This window comes from Dipteris shenzhenensis, chromosome 12 (assembly GCF_047967505.1).
Source record: "Dipteris shenzhenensis isolate YYH24624 ecotype China chromosome 12, Dip_SZ_1.0, whole genome shotgun sequence".
Taxonomy (NCBI): Eukaryota; Viridiplantae; Streptophyta; class Polypodiopsida; order Gleicheniales; family Dipteridaceae; genus Dipteris; species Dipteris shenzhenensis.
This window is the reverse complement of record NC_141607.1, coordinates 8243303-8265571: the sequence shown is the minus strand read 5'-3', so window position 1 is coordinate 8265571 and position 22269 is coordinate 8243303. Positions and strand designations below refer to the sequence as shown.

Below are 22269 nucleotides of genomic sequence, written 5' to 3'. Positions count from 1 at the left end.
CTTATCATTCCTGACTTAAGGAAACCATTCCTAGTAGCAGCTGATGCCAGTGGCGATTGCCTTGGGGCTTCTCTTACCCAGGATGGTCATGCTGTGGCCTTTGAAAGCCGACGACTAAGAGATGCTGAACTTCATTATGATATCTATGAAAAAGAACTCTTAGCTGTAATTCATGCTCTCAAACTTTGGAAACATTATCTTTTAGGGATAGATTTTCTTGTAAAAATTGATCATGAAAGTCTTAAATATTTTCTAACTCAACCTCTGATCAGAGAGAGACATATGAAATGGTCTACCTTTTTGCAATCATTTCATTTTCAGATACAATATACTCCTGGAAAAGAGAATGTAGTGGTTGATGCCCTTTCTCGTAGACCACGGCTTCACCATATTTCAGTTCCCTATCATGATGAGCTAACAGCCCTCAAAGAATTCTCTGAGGGAGATGCTGATTTTGCTCAGCCATGGGCACATTTGAAAGATGGAGGCACCCATCATCCTACCACATCAGGGATGGCTATTTATTGATGGAGAACAAACTATGTATCACAAAGCAGCTTAGATCTAAAGTGATGGAGGAAAGCCATAACCCACCCTATGCTGGTCATAGGGGTATTGTGGCCACCTTTTCAGCCATGGATAAATTTTTCTACTGGCCTAACATGAAAAAGGACACTGCTGCCTACATTTTAGCTTGTCTCGCATGTCAAAAAGCTAAGTATGAGAGAGGAAAACCCAAGGGTTTACTTCAGCCCCTACCCATTCCTGAGAGACCATGGGAACACATCACCATGGACTTCATTACAGGAATTCCCAGGACCAATCAAAATCATGACATGATTTGGGTGATAGTAGATCGATTCAGCAAGCAAGCCCACTTCATTCCTTGCAGAAAGAATCTCAAGGCACCTGAAGCTGCCCATTTATTTATTAGACACATCTTTAGACACCACGGCATGCCCAAGTCTATAGTATCAGATAGAGACTCAAAGTTCACTAGTAACTTCTGGCAGGCTTTGTTTGAGAACCTTGGAACTCTTCTAGTTTCTCCTCAGCTTTTCATCCTCAAACGGATGGCCAAACTGAAGTTACGAATAGTACACTCTTGGATTTACTGAAATTTTATGTGCATGACCAGCAAACCTTTTGGGAGAAATTCCTTCCTCTTGTGGAGTTTGCTTATAACAACACAATTCATTCCTCCATTGGAAAAGCTCCTTTCGAAATTGTATATGGTAGATCTTTACCAACTCCACTCATGCAAACAAAAGAGAAAATCTTTGCCGCTGATCAATTCATGGAGGATTATGACTCTGCTTATGCCACGTTTCGAGCAGCCATTCAAAAGGCACAGGAGAAACAAAGAGCAGCTGCAAATAAAAGACGGAGGGCGTTTGCAGTGAAAGAAGGCCAATGGGTCTTATTGAAATTTGAGAAAGCCCGGTTAAAAACCAAAGTGGGCAAAAAGCGCATCTACTTCAAGCTATCCTTTCGATATTATGGTCCTTTTCAGGTGTTGCAGGTAATAAATAATGTCTCGGTCCGATTGAGACTTCCAGAGCATTGGAAGATCCACAATGTCTTCCACGTAAGCTTGGTGAAACCCTTCATTGGGGAACCACCTCAAGAGCCCACACTGGACGATGCACCTGAAGTAGAGGACACTGCGATCTTGTTGATCCCAGAGCAAATTATTTTGCATAACTTCACTACGGGACGTCGAGGCACGACTCGCAACATGTACCTTTTGAAGTTCAGAGGGCTCCCATCCACCGATGCCCAATGGGTGGACAGAGCTACATTTCAGGAGTCCTGAAATCCTGGATGCTTATGAGGAAGCATTTCAGTTGCGGACAACCGAATGAAAGACGGAGGGTATGTCATCCTGCTTCAACATGTATCCACTTGCTTGGTACTATTTCTTTTTGTTTTTCAATAGTATGCTTATTAAGAAATGAAATGTTTTCCTTCTGTTCAGTTACGGACAATGGGGACTAGGTCTAGCATTTGAGGGTGGACCCCCTTGCTTGGGGTTATGGGCATTAGTGACCCACAAGAGTGATGGCCTCTCTTTGAGAGGGACATCTAGAAACCACACCCCACCTGAGTACCCAAACATGGGACCAATCAAATGCACAGATTGCATACCGACCTAGGAACCATTCAAGAGAATGTTCCCTGAGCTTTGGGTGTGGGCCTGGCAGCATGCCAAGAGTAATGGAGATACAAGATAAGACGACAAACAAATGAGCTCAGTATGGCTCAATTATGACCTTAGAGTACGTCAATAGATAGTCTAAGCTGTTAGGAACCCGTGTGTGCGATCAGAATTAAATTCTGACAACTTTGAAATTTTAGGGTTTTTGGGAGTGACGTGGCAGCTGACACGTGGCAGACTGCCACTTGGAATCTGAGCTGGCGGGACAGTCCACCTGTCCCACACATGTGGCAGCATGCATGGCAAGTGGCAGGGCATGCAGGCCAAGTGTTTGGCCTCAAATCTGGTAGATTTAGGGCAAGTGGTGGGCTGTCCTCTTTGGGACTGCAGCCCACCAAAAATCTGGGACAAGTGTCCACCTTCCACTCTAGGCCTAGGAGGGGGGCTGAGCCTATAAAAGAAGGCCTCTCCCCTTCATTCCACACATGAAAATTTCGTCACTTTTCTTCTCCCTCCTTTTAGATGATGCAGCAGAACCTCTCCAGCTCCTTGGGTGCAGCCAGCTTCTCCACAGGCCATTCTCTCACCTCAGCAGCACTTTCTCTCTCTACAACAGCACATTCTCTCTCTACACTTCCAGCCCCTCCTCTCCAGAAATCTGCCCCCTCTCAGCTCTTCTGGAACAGCAGCAGCATCCTCTCTCCTTCACCTAGCCTGGAGCAGCCACAGCCCCTTTCTCTCTCCTGCTGCAGTCTTTCTCTCTCTACTGCAGAATTTCTCTCTGTACTGTTCCAGCCCATTTCCCTTGCAGAAATCTGCCTTTCTGTGCACCTCTGGAACAGCAGCAGCTCCTCTCTTACATCTCCTCCCTTGGGATCAGCATAGGCACTCTCTCTCTACAGCTATCACTCCATAAAAGCTTTCTCTCTCTAGCCTACAGGCTGTTTTTATCTCATTTGCAGCACTATTTCATGTTGTTTCTACTATCTTTCTAGAAACTAGTGTTTGTCTCTAATGTTGGATGTAAGTGGTGATTGTTGCAGGCTTCTTCCTTGTGGATTGGGCAAGCCAAGAGCTGAAACCTGAGCTTGGAGTCCTCCTTTTTGTTGTCTACCTTGTACATATGCTCTTGAGTCTTGTATTTAGGTCCTAGGTTTTCACTGAGTTCATTAGTTTGGAAGGTGCATTGCACCTTGGTCTTGTATCTCCATTTTCAAGAATAAAGTGAGCTTGGATAAGGGGGGGGGGGCGTCTTGGCCCCTCAATCATATTGCATTCTCCAATGATGTCACTTTGTGTTTAAGCTGTATAAGTCTTAATTCCAGCTTAATTGCAAACTCTTAAGTTCAAGTATATGTGTTTGGCAACTCGCAATCATCTCATTCAAATGCCTCTGCAAAATCCGTTGTTTGAATTGATAGAAAGCACCGAGTAGTTTACATTGGTATCAGAGCCTTGGAGGCAACTGCAGCCTTCAAGAACCAAGAAGAGAAGGTGTACCCCATCATCGGCAAGCTTCGGGTACACATCCAGGGGTACTTGGATCATCTACCCTTCATGGTGGCACCACTTCAAGGATCAGATGTAATTCTCGGCATGCCCTGGCATAAGCAAGTCAACCCCCGAATCGATTATGTGAAGAATATTCTAACCCTCCAACATAAGGGTAGAGATGTGAGCATTACAGCGGGAGTTTCAGGAAACACCATTCCTATGGTAAGTCATGCACGATCTCCCAATTTGCTTAAGAAAGGAGTATGTTCTTTTCTAGTGTTTGTACGCGATAAGCAACCAAGTGAAGAAAAGTCAGATCCTCTCACAAAAGAAAGATTAGATTTCCTTCAGGAATTCTCTAGTTGCTTCTCTCAGGAACTTCCTAGTCACCTCCCTCCTGAGAGATCAGAGGATCACAAAATTGACATAGTTCCAGGGTCTTCACCTCCAAATAGACCCCCATATAGAGTTAGTCAATCTCAACAAGATGAAATCTTCAAGCAAGTCCAAGAACTCTTGGACAAGGGATTGATCCAACCCAGTAGTTCTTCTTTTTGCTCTCCTGTCTTACTAGTCCAAAAGAAGGATAAAACCTTCAGGATGTGCATAGACTATAGAGCCTTAAACAAATAGACGGTTAAGAATCGTTTCCCAATTCCTCGTATAGACGATATCTTTGATCGTTTAGGAGGATTTGAAATTTTCAGCCGCATAGATCTTAAGAGTGGCTACCATCAGGTACGAGTTGTACCTGAGGACATTCATAAAACAGCCTTCCGAACCACATTTGGGCTGTATGAATATATGGTAATGCCATTTGGCCTTACTTATTCTAAGCCGACCCTTGACCCTTAGAAGTTTCCTAATGCCCCAGCCACGTTCAATCGACTGATGGAACGGTTGTTCAGGAATTATAGACAGTTCACTGCCGTCTTCTTTGATGACATCCTCATTTTCAGCAAGAATGAGGAAGAGCATAAGGAACATCTAAAGATTGTATTTCAAATCTTAGCTGAAAATGCTCTTTACATCTAAGCAAGTCAACCCCCGAATCGATTATGTGAAGAATATTCTAACCCTCCAACATAAGGGTAGAGATGTGAGCATTACAGCGGGAGTTTCAGGAAACACCATTCCTATGGTAAGTCATGCACGATCTCCCAATTTGCTTAAGAAAGGAGTATGTTCTTTTCTAGTGTTTGTACGCGATAAGCAACCAAGTGAAGAATAGTCAGATCCTCTCACAAAAGAAAGATTAGATTTCCTTCAGGAATTCTCTAGTTGCTTCTCTCAGGAACTTCCTAGTCACCTCCCTCCTGAGAGACCAGAGGATCACAAAATTGACATAGTTCCAGGGTCTTCACCTCCAAATAGACCCCCATATAGAGTTAGTCAATCTCAACAAGATGAAATCTTCAAGCAAGTCCAAGAACTCTTGGACAAGGGATTGATCCAACCCAGTAGTTCTTCTTTTTGCTCTCCTGTCTTACTAGTCCAAAAGAAGGATAAAACCTTCAGGATGTGCATAGACTATAGAGCCTTAAACAAACAGACGGTTAAGAATCGTTTCCCAATTCCTCGTATAGACGATATCTTTGATCGTTTAGGAGGATTTGAAATTTTCAGCTGCATAGATCTTAAGAGTGGCACACAGTCAACCTTTTATATGAAAGGATAAGGTTACAACACTAAGTACACCATACGTAGTGTACTTAACAAATAAAAGTACTAACTGTACTTAAGTGTACTAACTGTACTTGGGTGGCCATAGTGCCTTTACTCCAACAACCTCCCACTTAAAGGCAATATGCCCTCAAGTAAAAATAAATGAGGCTCAACCTATACCCATCAACTGTCGGCAATGTGCAAACCGCTCTGCAGGCAAGCCTTTTGTCAACAAATCTGTTGGATTATCATCTGTGTGAATCTTGACAAGCTGAATCAGCTTATCATCTATTACCTCCCTGATGAAGTGATACTTCACATCAATGTGCTTTGTCTTTGCATGAAAGACAGGATTGTGTGCCAACTGAATAGCACTCTGACTGTCACAATGCAACAATGGAATATCACCTGTAATGCCCAAGTCTCCCACTAGCCGAGATAACCATAAGGCCTCCTTGCATTCCTCTGTGGCTGCACTATATTCAGCTTCCGTGGTAGACAAGGCTATGCACTGCTGCATCCTTGACATCCATGACACTGCACCTCCAGTGAATGTATAAACATACCCGGTAGTAGACTTCCGGTTATCTGGATGACCAGCAAAATCTGAATCCACCTAACCATGCACCTTTGCATCTCACTTGCCAAAGCATATGCACAACTCCTGTGTGCCCTAAGGTATCTCATGATACCTTTCACTGCATTCCAATGCTTCTTGCCTGGATTTGCCATATATCTGCTAACCACTCCCACTGCAAACGCAATATCAGGTCTGGTAGCAACCATGGCATACATGAGACTGCCACAAGCTGAAGCATACGGAATCTTGGCCATTTCAGCCCTATCAGCATCTGAGTGTGGGCTGTCCATTGCACTGAGTTTCACATATGGAGGCAATGGAGAACTAAGGGTCTTCCCCCCCTCCATATGAAACCTGTGCAATACTTTGCCAATATATTCGGTCTGAGACAAATACAACAAACGCTGTCCCCTGTCTCTCCGTATCCGCATTTCCAGTATGTGATTTGCATCACCAAGGTCCTTCATATCAAAGGCCTCATGCAATCTTTTCTTAAGGTCATCAAGCTCCTTACGAGCTTTACCGGCAATAAGCATGTCATCCACATATAAAATGAGAATGATTAAGCTGCCATTTGCAGCCCTTTTGGTATATAAGTAGTGATTGTCATCACTTCTCCTGAAACCTTGGGACTTCATGAAGGTATCAAATTTGTTATACCATTCCCTTGGTGCGTGTTTCAGCCCGTAAAGGCTCTTCTTAAGCTTGCATACAAGTGACTCCTTGCCCTTGACTGCAAATCCTTCTGGCTGCTGCATGTAGATTTCCTCATGAAGATCACCGTGAAGAAATGCTGTCTTCTTATCCATTTGGCATAATTCCAAATTCTCACATGCAACCAAAGCAAGTACAATCCTGAGTGTGGTCATCTTAACCACTGGAGAAAAGATCTCATCAAAATCGACACCATACTCCTGCTTAAAGCCCTTGGCAACCAACCTGGCTTTATACCTTGGCTTAGCTCCAAGTGTGACTTTCAATCTATACACCCACTTGCATGGCAGTACTTTCATGCCCCTTAGGCAACTGCACCAATTCCCAAGTACCATTTTTATGGAGACTGTCCATTTCAGACTTCATGGCTAGTTCCCATAGCCTTTTATCATGCATTTGCACGGCTTCCTTGTAACAGGAAGGTTCTCCACAGTCTGTAAGCATAATAAAATCTGCTCCTGGAACAAATCTGTCTGGCGGTTTCATTTGTCGAGTGGACCTTCGGACCCATTGGTCTTGCTGTCCAACTTGCTGCTCACCTAAAACAGGTGGCTGTTCAAGTAGATCAGGCTGCAGAATTATGCCTGGGAGGTCTTCCAAAGGTGGCATGTCCTGTAGTACATCTTCCGCCACTTCGGGCTGTCCATTTGGACCTGCTGCAGCATCATGCATTGGCTGATTACGCTGCTGTTGTGGCTGATTCGCAGCCTGCCTGAATTGTACAGGATGTCCCGAGTCATCAATGTCAACCTCTGAAGCATCAGAAGGCTTATCTGCTGCCTTAAACATACATGACTCATCAAATAAGACATCATTGCTGCGTATTAGCTTCTTATTCACAGGATCCCATAGGCGGTAACCCATCTCTCCACTGTCACCATATCCAAGAAAAATGCATTTAAGAGACCTTGCTGCGATCTTCTCTGCGTATATGCACGTACGCAGTGCAGCCAAAGACCCTCAAGTGCTTATAGGAAGGAGGTTTTCCTGTCCAAAGCTCCTCTGGCACTCTGCCATCTAGTCTTTTATTTAGTGACCTATTGATGAGGTGTACTGCTGTTTTTACAGCCTCAGCCCAAAATCCATGAGGTAAAGCAGCATGTGACATCATAGAGCGGGACTTTTCCTGTATGGTTCTATTCATACGCTCTGCAGTGCCGTTTTGCGCTGGACTGTAAGGAGCAGTGAGTTCTCTTTTAATACCTCTAGCATCACAAAATGCATTGAATGCATTAGACATATACTCCCCACCGTTATCTGACCGCAAAGCCTTCAGTGTTCTGCCTGTTTGGTTCTCAACCATAGCAAGCCATTTCTGGAACACTGGAAAGACATCACTCTTCAATCGAAGAGGATACACCCACACCTTCCTTGTGGAATCATCTATAAATGTGACAAAGTACCGTGCACCTCCAAGTGAAGGACTAGGCATCTCACACACGTCTGTATGCACAAGCTCAAGTTGAGCATGTTTATGTCCTAATCTCCTTTTATGAGGACACTGTAACTGTCTACCATATATGCAGTGCTCACAAAACTTTAAATCAGAAAATTTAAGAGACGGTAAGTAGCCAAGGCGAGCCAATTGCTCCATTCCACTTATGCTCATATGTCCCATCTGGCTATGCCACATAGAAATATTCGGCAGCTCGGTGGCATGAATATCAGCATGATTACATACTTTAGCATGAAGAGTATACATTGTGTCAACCTTAGAGCCTCTGGCAACAACCAGGACACCTTTGGTGACCTTCCAGAAACCATGACCAAAGCTGGTCACAAAACCTTCGTCATCCAACATGCCAGTAGAAATCAGATTTTTCTTGACTTCGGGTACATGCCTGACATTGTGAAGCATAAGCTGAGTACCATCAGCAAATACAAGCCTGACATCTCCAACACCGACAATACTGCATGCATGATTATCCCCTAGAAAAACGACTCCATTACTGCCTGCTGCATACCTTACAAACAATTCTTTGTAAGGTGTAACATGGAATGAGGCACCTGAGTCAATGATCCAAGAGTGCATGTCTGCAAAATCTCCTGCATGGAGAGAATGAGCATCCAAAGTAGAGAGAAATAGAACCTCTCCCTCACTGTCATAACCGTGTGTAGAATGAAGCTCTTCAATTTTCACACTGCTCTTGCCATTGCTTACTGGTACAATTGCCTTTGCATCTGACGCATCGGTGTTTTGGGCTTTGTCTCTCTTATCATTTTTCAGTTTAAAGCACTGCTTTTTGGTATGTCCCTTTTTGCCACAGTAGTAGCACTCAACATCTTTGTTGGAGCGGGACTTGCTCCTCCCTTTTCCCCTTTCCTGAGATTTGCCTCTTTGTTGACTTCTACCCCTTGCATTTAAGGCATTGTTAGGCTTTACTGCATCTTGAGCTTTCATGAAAGTGTTTGCATTTGTTATAGCTGTGGTGAATGTATCCCAACTTTCAGGAAGAGAGATCAAGAGTGCCATACCCTTGGTTTCCTCATCCACCACATACTTTTGATTTGCAAGTTGAGTGACAATTGAATTAAACTCATTGAGATGTGCATCCATGGAGGTCCCTTCCTTCATCTTTAGATTGAAGAACTTGCGCAACCAATATATCTTTGTGGCTACACTTTGCTGCTCATATGTGTCCTGTAGCTTTTTCCACACACCCGAGGCTGTTTTTTCACCATCCACATTCCAAACAACACTCTCATGGAGTGACAATTCAATTATGGACTTTGCTGACAGATCTATGGACTTTGCTGACAGATCAGCTAGTGCCCAAGCATCATCAGTTGTGCCAGTGGGCTTCACACCTTTGTGTATAATAGGAGCATGAAACTGCCTGAGAATTAGCACATTCAGGACCATCTTTTTCCACATTGGGTAGTTAGCAGCACCCTGCAACTTTTTAATATTGAGAAGAGAAGATTCCGAGGATGAAGCCATTACAATCAGCAAGAAATATAACCCACATTTGGGTGCCTGGCTCCCTGCAAACCAAGTGCTTATAGGCACTTGAAATGTGCTCAAAGAATTTAATTCCTGCAGCGGAACAACAGGAACTGCACCTGCAAATATTTCTCCCAATTAACAGAAAATTATAACTGTTTACTGCTTGCTGCAGTACCCGAACAGCAACTGTGTTTGTATCATTAAATGCACTGTTGTACAATCAGCAATACTCTGATATTAAAGCAGCATCTGCCCTGCAATTACAGTGAAAAAACAGCAGTGTATTTTGCACTCTGTACTTCTGTACAATGACTGTAATAGTTGCGGCTGGTGGCAAGAGGCAGGGAAGAAAATGATTCGGCTGGTTGATGGCGCATCCACCAAGCTTGAACAATCTGGAGGGGAGTGGCTAGATGCGCAAGTTTTATAGGGAACAAAGCTCTAAATCCTAAATTGGTGCCCTAAATTCTTGAAAAGCACAATCATCCAAATTTACTTGGATATCTTGCAATGTACTCTAATGAAAAAGCAAGGCTGCTTTTTGACATCTCAACTCAGCCTGACAGATTTTACCCTTTTCTCAAGGTAGGGGCCTACAACAGAAGGTCCCTCTAGGCTTTCCAGTCATGAAACTCCACCATGTGTCTCTTCTTCTTCACAAATCGCATCACCAACCCCATCTAACCACTCCTAGAATCCATTGCCACTCCTGTTTCAACCAGATCCCTTCCTCTCCAACGAACTAAAAATTCAGTCCCTACCTAACACTAAACCGACCAAGATGCATCTTCCTACACATGGAGATCACTCCATCCTATGTGCTGATGAAAATTGAGCAGTTTCTAGCCAAGCAGTGCAAAAAACGAAATTCGCACCCACTTGGAAGATCCAAACAAGAATCACTCCCCCCTTAAAAAATTCGCCATCCAAGTGTGGCTTTGATACCAACAGAGCCGACCATGACTGCTGTTGGGAATCCAGACCTGTTTGGAATTCTAGCCTCCCCATTGTTGTTGTTGAAGTTTATTTCCAAGTATTGTGAAGTGGTTGAAGTGACTGAAGCTTGCATTGTGGCTATTTATGAGGTTTATGACTGAGTAGAAGAGGATCACTGCCCTTTAGTTTGTTGAAAGCCAGTTACAAGACACACACACACACGCACACGCGCGCGCGCACACACACACATGTACCAAGTGCATATGGGATAAGTCCCAAGATGACACATGACACTCTCACATGAACCTCTACTAGATCTGTGAATTTACTTAGTTAGCTTTTAGAACGGTGGGCCTTTTAATGGCTTGTAAATAAATAGTTCTTTAGTAAGGGGAGCCATAAGTTGCCATGTGGCGTCATAGGCTGGCCATCCCTTAAGTAAACTTGTAATTGGTGCCAGGCGCAAACCTATAAAAGAGGGCTGCTTTGATGGTTCAGCCCTTGAATTTCTGCAATCCTACATGCTGTACCTACCTTTGCATTCATTTGTTGGTAATTTTTACATTATTAGGCTACCTGAGCTAGCAGGCTGTAAGCTAGCTTAGTTACAGTGGTATCAGAGCTCTTTTTGGGAATTTTGTGGCGGAAATCATATCAATTTGGTCTGAAATTTGGAGCATGGCATTTTGAGCCTGGGGCCTACCTCTCTGCAACATTTCATCGTTAGAAGTTGCTCCAATCACCAGTTGGACAGGTGTCATCCCTATACTAGGTCAAATTCCAAAGTGGTCAGATCAGCATGATTCTTGCATCATTGTGCTCACTTTGATCAGCAGATCAAAAGCCCTCAAGAAATTTCTGGAAATTCCATGGTATGGATCAGTATTGCTCAGGTTTTATGAGCGCTGCCAATTTCACTGATTTTGCTGCTAATAAGGGTTTTGCTGTACCAAATCTGGATTTTGCTGCTTATATTATTTTGCCCCAGCTACTCCAAGGCCTGTACTAAGTTTCATTGGGATCCGAGGTCCTTTGCCCTAATTTCTACCTCGAAATTGGTTCCAGCAGAAGCTTTTCTGAATATCAGCAATTATAGTTTCCCTAAAATTTGGGGCTTTCATATTTTTCCTGGATATATGGAGTCACCCCAGCTGATTGCACTCCTGTACCAAGTTTGGTACTGATCTGAGTTCATTTGCCCCTATTTCTGCCTTTAAATTGGTTCTACAAGGTGCATTTTTTACTATCAGAAGTTATGGTTTCTCTAAAATTTGGGGCTTTTGAGTTTTTCCAGCTAATCTGACCTATTCTATTCCATCTGTACCTAATCTGAACTTTTGGTTGGGAATTGAGCTCCCAATGGGGCCAGACTGTGAACTGTCCAGTCAGAGATTGACACGTGGCAGTGAGCTTGCTGCCCTGACTAGTAATAATTACTGTTCATGGTATCAGCAAGGAAGACCTATCTTTCTAATGGGTAAACAGCTCTTAAGAGCAGGGAGCCACTAAAGAGTAATGTCTCTGAGAGTGCCAGCCCTGAGGTAGATAGCCTTTGTGAAAGGTTTAATGAATACAAGACCTTACCTGCTGGTCTCAAGTCATTCATGCCATTTCATCAATATATTCAGTTTGTTAAAGTTGCTGAACCAAGGGGACCTACTCAAGACAAGGATAAGATTGTTCTATCTAAGTTCAAGGGTGATACTTGTACCCCTAGTGATTTGAAGGAATGGCTGTGTAAAATGGAAGACTATTTTTTGCTCTATCCTAGAAGTGATCAAAGTAAGATATGATTTGCTGTCCTACACTTGGAGGATTATGCTCATTCTTGGTGGAGAAACCTTCAACATGAGGGAATCATATTCACTCTTGGAAGGAAGTTAAGGAGCAAATGTTTCAAACATTTGTATCTTCTATTGCTAGAGATAAACTTGTTTGTGAATGGTATGATCTATCTCAGCAAGGCTCTGTAAGGAACTATATTAAAAAGTTTTGGAATTTATCCCTGATGTGAGAGCCCTGAATCCTAGCACTTTTAAAGAGGCAATGAGGTTGGCAGAACTCTACGAGCCTAATTATAGCTTGAAGGCGGAACGATTGGGCATTGGTCACATGGACAGCAAACCCATTAACAAGAGTAGCCCTTAAATGGTTTCTAAGCAAGAGGAATCTTCTACAACAGCTACTCCTATCCCCAAGTATCCTACTGTCTATGGCAGCAAGATAGGGACCAGTAACCCCTTTAGGGTTGAGGAGGCCAAGTCCCTAATCGGGCATGGCCCTAAGGAGGAGTCAAGTGATGAGGGAGAAGGTGGTGAAGCAAGTCTCTTAGGCGTTGATGGATGAAAGGGGAAAGAAGAATTTGTGCTATCTTTGTGGAGAAATATGGACCCTGGAACATTCGAGTGTGTGCAAAGCCAAATCAGGGGTAAAGGTTAGCATGATACTTGAGTTGGATGATGATCTAGCCTCTGATAATCCAATCGTTGATTCGGAATTTCATGATTGTGAGAATGATGTCAAGGATAATGATGGGGTTATTCAGAGGACCACAAGGGAGTCTTCTTTCCCATATGACCTTGGTGGGTCCACTTCATGTGAACTCTGTTAGAATTATTATTATATTCTAGCAATGACCAAGTTAGGGGCACTTTTTCCTCTTTAGAGGTTTTTTCTCCTAACCCCAGTTAGTTCACTAACTACGGTTAGTGAAGGATAAGGTTTTGTCACTTAGACAACTTTTCCTTGCTTTTGTATTACTCACTTCATCTTTTGCAACTTACGTTCAGCACTCTGTCTCTCCTACTCTCTCTTTGTTTAACATTTGGTATCAGAGCAGAGTCTTCTTCTCGGACCCTTCTTGCTCAACGGCTCGTGCTTCAACTGCTCCATTGCCCGCAAGCTTGACCTCCAGCTCCCACTCCTGCATGTTCGTACAGCCCGTACGATTGTACGGATTTTTGTCCGTACTCTTGCAACGCCGTCCGTACAACTGATGTGCATCGCTCGTACCTTTCGTACATCTGTTGTACATCGCCCATACCTTTTGTGAACCTGTTGTGCATCTTTTGCCACACGTTGGTACCTGCTCGTCTGTACAGTTGTACCTATGTAATCTTCCATCCATACATTGCACGACGTCCGTACTTCGATCTTGCATTCAAGTCACCAGTCCGTACCTGCCATATGTACAGTACCCTTGCTATCCGTACATTTGCGCCGCCATCCGTACGACGTACGGATCCATTATTGCATTCCGTCGTACAACAATACGACTGACCCGCAATCAGTTCTGTCGTACTGTTTCGCACATTTGCTATTAGCGCACCGTACAGGTATCCATACACTGTACGGATTCTGTACACACTCTTGCTTTCCGTACATTTGCAAAAATCCATACTTCTTTCAGTGCATTTGCAGGTCTTCTGAGCAAGTAGTCTTTTTGAGGCATTTCTGCCCAGAGCCACTGTTTTTATAAAATTTGGGGCATTTTGCATTGCAAAGGCATCTTCTGATCTGACACAACTTAGAGGCATTCAGGCATCCAAACCACTGGCAAACTGAGCTCAAGGCAGCCTCAAGGCTATCACATGCATCCACACTGTCCTTAGGCCTTCCACAGGATCACCCTTGCCTTTGGGTGCTTTCTAGAACTTGTGCAAAAAGCTACAAAGCAAGAAAGAACAAGGAAAAACAGAACCTGAAACCGACTCCCACTCTTTGTGGCAGAGGGGCGAGCTCCTTCCTCGCACCTATCCTTTGTCCAGGCTCCCGGTAGGGTGCAGGTGTCTTCCAGCAATCAGGAGAAGAGAGAAATGAAGGTAGAGAGCGGAGGGTGAACAAGAAAGAGTTGTAGAGGAAAATGGTCCACAGATCTGTCCCGAAATGATTGCCTCGGGATCTGTGCCTGAGTCCTCCTAAGAGAGGGTGCCAAAAGCAGCAGGGAAAGTTCCTCCTGCAGCTTGCATTGGTCCGAAACAGCTCCGGAAGCCACCACACAGCCAGAAATATGTGCACAAAGGTCCAGCACAACAAAAGACAAATTATATGAAAATTTTCAGAAATGACTTTTGGCACTCTCTAGAAGTGTGTACTAGCCTTGAAACAGTCAAAACAGGCTTAAAACGGCTGAAAACAGAGTTGAAACAGCTCAAACAGCTCAAAAACTGCACAAGAACAATTCAAAACGTCCAACACCTTTCGGAGAGTGAGGGGAGAGAGATGGAAGGTGGGGGAAGGGCATGCATACACATGCATGACAAGTGGCACCTCCTCCTTGCCATTTGTCCCTTCATTAAAGTCCCAACGCCCATACCAAGGACAACGTTGGTTGTCCTTGGGCCCAACTTTTAGACTCCTCTTTTAAAGCCTTTGCCTTGCCCCTAGGACCTAGTGGTGCACCTAGACTTTGCCCTTAGGAACTTCTAGGAAGTGTGCACTTCCTCTAGCCAATCTCTCACGGCCAAACCATTACAACACTTAACCATGGTTAACTCTGGGTGAAGAGTAGGTTGAGTTAGGAAGATACTTTACATCACTTTTCACGTCCTCGTGACAGCAATACACGACCTAATATTCAGTTTTCAGTTTCTCAGGTGAGCAGGTATATGTACAGCCCAAAGATTATGCATTGGCAGGCTGTAAAACGCATCTTCCGTTACTTGCAAGGTACAAAGTCTTTTGGCTTGATGTTTCCCAAGGAGGGTGACTTGTAGATGCATGCTTAAAGTGACTCAGATTGGGCTGGAGACTATGATACTAGGCAGTCCACCAGTGGGAATTGTTTCTTTCTAGGACATGCTTGCATCTCTTGGTTGAGCAAGAAACGATCTACAGTGGCTACCTCCTCATGTGAAGCTGAGTACAAGGCAGCTTTCATAGCGACAATTGAATGTGTTTGGCTGCGTCGTTTGTTTGCTGATCTTCGTCTTTCATTGGAGGGTCCTTCTCCGATTCTCACTTATAGTCAGAGTGCTATAGCAGTGGCAAAGAATCCTGTGTTTCATGCTCGCATGAAGCACATTGTGGTTCACTATCACTATGTTAGAGAGAAGTTGCATGCAGGAGAGATCAATATGATCTATGTGTTAACGCATGACAATGTTGCAGACATCTTCACCAAAGCACTTCCACGTGAGAAGTTTGAGGCATTTCGCAGTACCCTGAACTTATCTCCTTTTGGTGATTGATCTTTTCCTTGTACATGACATTGGCACTGCAGGGGGGTGTTAGAATTATTATTATATTCTAGCAGTGATCAATGTAATGTAATAAGTAGGTTAGGGGCACTTTTCCCTCTTTAGAGGTTTTTCCCCCTAACCCCAGTTAGTTCACTAACTACGGCTAGTGAAGGATAAGGTTTTGTCACTTAGACAAAACCTTTCCCTGCTTTTGTATTACTCACTTCATCTATTGCAACTTACGTTCAGCACTCTGTCTCTCCTACTCTCTGTTTGTTGAACAAACTCCACAACTAATGGTGACTGTAAATTCACAGATTGGTGTCATAACTCTGATGGGTATGCAATGATGGTTACTCATCTTGCTGAGAGAGGAATACAGTTGCCTCCCTAGTGGAGACTGCTTGTTCTAGCTCAAGTTTACCCTTGATAGTAATGAGAATTCACAATCTTTTTTAGATGCTCTAAATGCTGTGCTGTGCCAACTATTGCACATCATGGCAGAATATGAAAGACAGCGAGTGTCGACGTGTTCATGATGCAGCTATGGAAGCATGGTGATACGCATCTCAGTGCAGGAGATGTGTGTGCAGCATTGGTACTACCCATGCAACTGTGATACTCATCTCAGTGCAGGAGATGTGTGTGCAGCATTAGGGAACCCTTCTATGTTCTGTCTGAGTTATGGTTGATTTTCTTCTCATGCTCTTCAGTATTCAAGTGCTGAGCTTTTAGAATTGATTCATAGGGTGACACAGGCATTGGTACTACCCATGCAACTGTGCATTTGCCTGTCCAGACTGGTACTCGGTGCATTTGTTGATACAGAAACATCAATGAAGGCAGGTGGATGTGAGACATTATCTCAAGGTGCCTTGATACATCTAGGGAAGATATCAGATATTCAAGATGAGCCAGCAAATATAGATCCAAAGAAATTGGAGACTCCAAAGGATCACTGGTTTCCACAGGTCATATGAGAGGATCCTTGGATTTAGTTAGAAAAATCCCACATTGAGTACTACTTCAAATGGAGGGGATTACCAGATGATGAGTGCCCTCTTCCATAGTGGATCAGTATCCTACTTGCTCAGCTGATATTTAGGACCAGATTTGATCATTTCTAGTTATCTGGAGTTGCGGAGACTTGGTCTATTCTACCTACTGCTCCATCACTATCCTGACTGCGGATCAGCTTGCATTATTGGAGGATATTGGGCAGCTGTAGTAGTGTTCATTCACTACTTTACATAGTCTGTTACCAGGTGGGTTGACAATCATGACAGATGGATTGTCGGAAAACTGGCCTGTCTTGAAAGAAGCTATCCCCACCAAGCTGTTGAAAGTTTCTGATTCTCCAGCCAGTTTTTTTGATGAATTGAGATACATATATGAAAGGGAGATCAATTGTGGACACCATTCTGCACTAAAGAGAATCACTAAGGGGGATGCAACAGCAGGTCGGATGAGGGTTCTTTGTGTTGCAGCAATCTGCACTGTGGATCGCAGACAGTCAGGCCAAATGTTAACAGTGGAAAATATAGCAGTTCAGGGATCTTCAAATCATCTGCCTGGAGGCTATTACTGAAGGTCAGGGCTTTACAAGTCGGGATGCAGTGCTACAGTTAGTATGGATGGATTTTTCTGGAATCTCAATCCTACACCTATTGCAATGCTTTCTATACTACCATCATTGTTATTGCAGTCCAACATGTATCAGATGATTGTGTCATCTGGACTTGCTGTCACAGCATGCTTTGACCAGATATGAGTCACTTTTCCATTTCTATAATTGTCGTTCCTTGTTACAGCCATTGCAAATTTGAGGGCAAATTTCTTTTGGGCCCGGGTGATTGTAACAAAGGGTAAATTTACTTGGTTAGCTTTTAGAATGGTGGGCATTTTAATGGCTTGTAAATAAATAGTTCTTTAACAAGGGGAGCCATAAGTTGCCACGTGGCATCATAGGCTGACCATCCCATTAGTAAACTTGTAATTGGTGCCCGACCCACACCTATAAAAGGGGGCTCTATTGTACCATGTACTCAATTCATTTCTTAATGCAAACTTGTGGTCGCTCATTACAGCTGAAGCTTGAATAGCTCTAAGCTGAACTAGGATGTCTTCTCCTAGTCTAGGAATCTTCTTTCCTAGCCTTGTTGCTGGAGGAGCCCCTCACTAGCTATGTACACACAAGCCAGGTACTTTGATGGTTCAGCTCTTGAATTTCTGCAATCCTACATGCTGTACTTACCTTTGAATTTACTTGCTGGTAATTTCTACATTATTAGACTGTGAATTAGACCTAAGCTTAGCAAGGTGTAGGCTAGCTTAGTTACAAGATCTCCAAGTACAACACATCACACAACACACCAACACACTCTTAGGCTATGATTCTCCAACACCCCCCTTTAGAATGAAATCTCTAGATGCTCGTTTGGGAGAGACTAAAATGAAATCTTTAGACTTCACAAGCAGTTGTAGCTTGAATGAAGAGATTTTGAACTACTTTTTGATTAGCCTTCTCCTTTAGTGCTAGCCTTCGTCATGGCTGAGTGTGCCCTTCACCTCCGGAGTGCCGATAGAAACTCAGTACAAAGATCTTGTATAAATGGATGCTCAAGTATGTGTGGGTTTGTGGATTTGTATGTGAGAGCATATTTTCATACTATGGTCTACACCCATTGCTGGGCGTTGATGACGTCAGTGGGATGTCATAGTAGCTAGTCCTTGCTATGTGATGGAGTTTATGGTTTTCAACCTTATCAATGACTATCATGAGATTGAAACTGCACTATGTTGTGTTTTTTGAGGATGATTTTGGGATGCTCCTGATTCATGTAGGTATATGATTTCTCCAACACCCCCCTTCAGAGCAAAGTGTGTGAGACCCCACACGTAAGGAGTAGACTGATCCCCCCTCCACCGCAATATTGCAAAGAGCAAGTCCAACTATATCTAATACCACCCGTGTGATAGTGACTTCTCAGTCAGCTTGCGACCGGCAAGGGTAGACCATCACTCGTTACTCCCCCTTATTCTGAACTGGGTAATCAATACCATCATACCAAAGTAAAAAACCATACAATCATTTTTGGGGGACAACCTAGAGTAGTGTACCTTTATTGACTCGAAATACATTCATTTTAGAGGGACAACTCAAGGCTGAGAACCTTTATTGACTCAACACAAAAACACACAGCATATAGGGCCTAGAAAGCCCACGAATCCTAGTCATAATGCTACTCAAGAGAGAGGCTGTGAACCTCAGCTATGGCTGCATGCATCTCCTCATGGGGCTCTTCAGGTTCGGCCTGATCTTCAGCAATAAGATTGGCATTGTGCTTCCCTGGTTTCTGCTCCTCCTCCTTGAAGCAAATAGGGAGGCTATATCTCCTTTACTCTTACAAAACCTGCAAATAATATTCTTGTTGGTCTTCCTTTTACTTGTGGAAGCAAATGCATGATCACCAGGAGAGGCAAGAATGAATTCTTTATCACGACGGTCATTCTCAATGAGTAGAGCCACCATATCATCAAACTTGGTAGTGGCAAGGCGTAGAACTTCAAGAGTTTGCTCAAGACGAGGTATCCCATGCATGCTCGTCATAATGACAGCCATCTTTCCTCATCATTTGGCACGCTTTTCAAACTTGAGAGCTGTTGAACAAGAGACTGAAACCCTGCTAGATGATCACTCAACTTTTAATTATCTTCTATTTTCAAATTATAGAACTAGCTTCAAAAAGACTTCGGAGTTGGTGATTTTATTACCAAACAAGGTCTGGAGGCGATCCCAAATCTCCTTAGCAGTTGACTTGAAGTCCACATGATGAATGAGAGAGTCGGCCAAGCAAAGACCAATGAGAGCAATGGCTCTTGGATTCTGCTGCTTCCATAACTTGCGTTGTTGCTGATCAAGTATCTTAACGTGCTTGTCCTCAACGTCGTCCCAAACTTCTTCACGCATAAGGAGCAGTTGCATCTTGGTTTGCCATGTGGGAAAGCCTTTCCCTTTGAACTTCTCCACAAGCAAGGAAGTATGATAAGGAAGTCATGATGGAAAATGGCTTCGTGAAGGCGGGCAACAAGCTGAAATGATTAAGCAGCAAGTGAGGTGATTGATCTAGAGCTGTGAAATTGAACAGCAACCTCCACGTGTCCAGGTATAGAAATTGATGTTTTGTAACCGGACTTAATCTTGTGATGTTTTGTAATCGGACCTATTTAGGTGTAGAAATTGATCAATGATATCTATTATAAATAGCAACAATGTGAGTATGATACCTTGCATGCCATAAGATACTGCCATTTTTATATGGCTAAATATGTAGGGATTACCTTCCAAGTTTCAATATTTGGATATCTCAATTTAGGGAATTGAATCATTTTACTTCATGGAAGGGAATGTTTCATTGAAGCTCTTCAGTGAGGTTGCTCCATCTTTGGGATTTCGTATTTGGGAATCTTTACGATTTTTGAATGTACGAACTTCAAAGCCTAGTTTCGTTTTAGTCTTTATGTTTGTATTACTGCCAAGGTAATGTGTTGCTTTGATATATACCTCGTCCTCCCCCGGTCTCTTGTCCTTGTGTTTGGGTAGGTGTTTCTTTTTTTCTAATAATAACTGAGATAATTCTCTCTCTCTCTCTCTTTCTCTCTCGCTCTCATTTCTTCTCTTCTTCTATCGCTGTTGTAGTTATTGATGTTGGGTTGAATTTTGAAGTTTAGTAAGCACTGGGTTTACCCAAGAGATTCTGGCATTTTCAAAAGCAGCATACTTGGGAATTTAAGCTGACCTCTTAAGTGGCTTTCTGGTGGGGATCACAGAGAGGATGCTATTCGAGCAATAAACAAGCTGGATGGATATGGTTATGACAATCTTATCCTTCGCGTTGAATGGGCGACACCAAGGTCGGACAGGTCTTGATTCTGAGTCCGCTGCTCCAAGCAAGTTCCTGAGTTGAAATGAACTTTAAAGTCAGCTTATTATTTTTAGATTGTGCGCAAATCAAGGAACGGCTGTTTTCTCTAAATTTTGATTTTAATACCCACTCCAATCGATAGTTTCTTCCAGCTGAACAGTGATGACTCTTTCCAGTTGTAACAGATTGAGTAAAATGTTTTAAAGGAGAGGCTGTCCATTTCTCTTCCTATCACTATAGAGTTTTATTAAGGTTTGTTCTGTAAGTGTATATTTTGAAATGGGGACTGTAATAGTACCTGTTATTGTTTTCATTTTGTAAAGGGCTGAGAACCAGTTTTAAAACTCAGACGACACCTTATGGTTGGCTACTGATGAGAACATAAGCATAGCTTTGCTTAAAGTAGTTTACAAGCTCCCTTCTTTCCTTTGTTCCTCTGTGTTATTTTCATTTTTTATTGTCCTGATTTAGTCATAGTTTTGTTTAAAGTAGCTTACAAGCTTTGCTTCTTTCCTTTGTTCCTTTCCGTTACAATTAAAAATTAAAAATTAATTTGTAATATTGGATATATTCTAGTCTTATGAAGGTCTATATATTTAAAACTCGCAAGCTGGGTTTGAGTTGACTCAATTAATTTATAACTATTGCTTAAATTGAATTTTCTTGATGATGTTAACTTATTCAGGTGAATTATTGTGGCAGCTAGTGATCTCATCATGCAATGATCCTTTTTAGGGATCATATATTCATCAAACAAGGCCCATCTACCAAATCTAAATTCTGTAACACACAAGTGGTGGAACATTTGGAGATTATGGCATGAGTTTGATCATCAGGAGTCTTGAAACCTTTACGGAACTAAAACATAGCTTCAATATTCAATTTGCAGCAAATCTTAGCTCTTACGCTTCAAATACAAGTTCGGATACTGCCTGGAAACTTAGTACAGCTACAAGAACTCAATTACGGAGCTGGAACATGAATCGCAGTATATATATATATATATAGATAGAGAGAGAGAGAGAGAGAGAGAGAGAGAGAGAGAGTAGAATTTATTAGCGTCCTCGGGGGGCCAAAAAATGACCCATGGGACCCGTCTCGATACAATGTAAAAAGAGTCTCCTCAAGGAGAGGGGTCAGGAGTCTATGAGTTCCTGACGACAGGTAAAAAGACGAGTGACAAAAGATCCCAATGTTGTCGGAGAGGTAGTGAAGAGAACTGATGTCAACTGAGCGGAGTCCCCTAGTATCTGTTGATAGTCCTCCTTGATATGTGCATATCGGGGGCACTGTAGAGCTACATGTGCCTTTGTCTCAACTGTCTGCATGTCACAAAGGGTACACACTCTAGCATGTCTGGGCTGGTGTATCCAAGCTCCCTGCTCAATGGCAAATGTATGAGATCTGGTATGGAACCTGGCGATGTTTCTGCGATACAGAAGGGGGATAGGTGTGCTAATATAAGACTGAGCATGAGTCTCTATGGTCATGTATGTAGACCAACATTATTCCAGCTTTACTCTCTTTTCACTTGTCAACCAATGATTCGACAAAGTGCTCATTAAAGACAGTTGAAACTCTTGCATGTTGACCTTTTCAGGCGGCATGGTCAAATATGCTTCCACTTTCCATCTGCTGAACCATTTTCTTATGTCGGTTGTCCATCCTGT

The 22269-nt window shown here is 43.0% G+C and overlaps 1 protein-coding gene across 1 annotated transcript in view; it reads left to right on the top strand.

Moving 5' to 3' along the window:
* EIF3G1 (eukaryotic translation initiation factor 3G1) overlaps positions 1-21007 on the top strand; it is a 32116-nt gene extending 11109 nt beyond the window's left edge. Inside the window, exon 2 of the mRNA XM_087382992.1 lies at positions 20505-21007. Coding sequence (XP_087239118.1) covers positions 20505-20604 — 100 coding nt within the window. The 3' untranslated portion in view covers positions 20605-21007. The remainder of the gene's footprint in view (positions 1-20504) is intronic.
* Positions 21008-22269: the final 1262 nt, after the last annotated feature.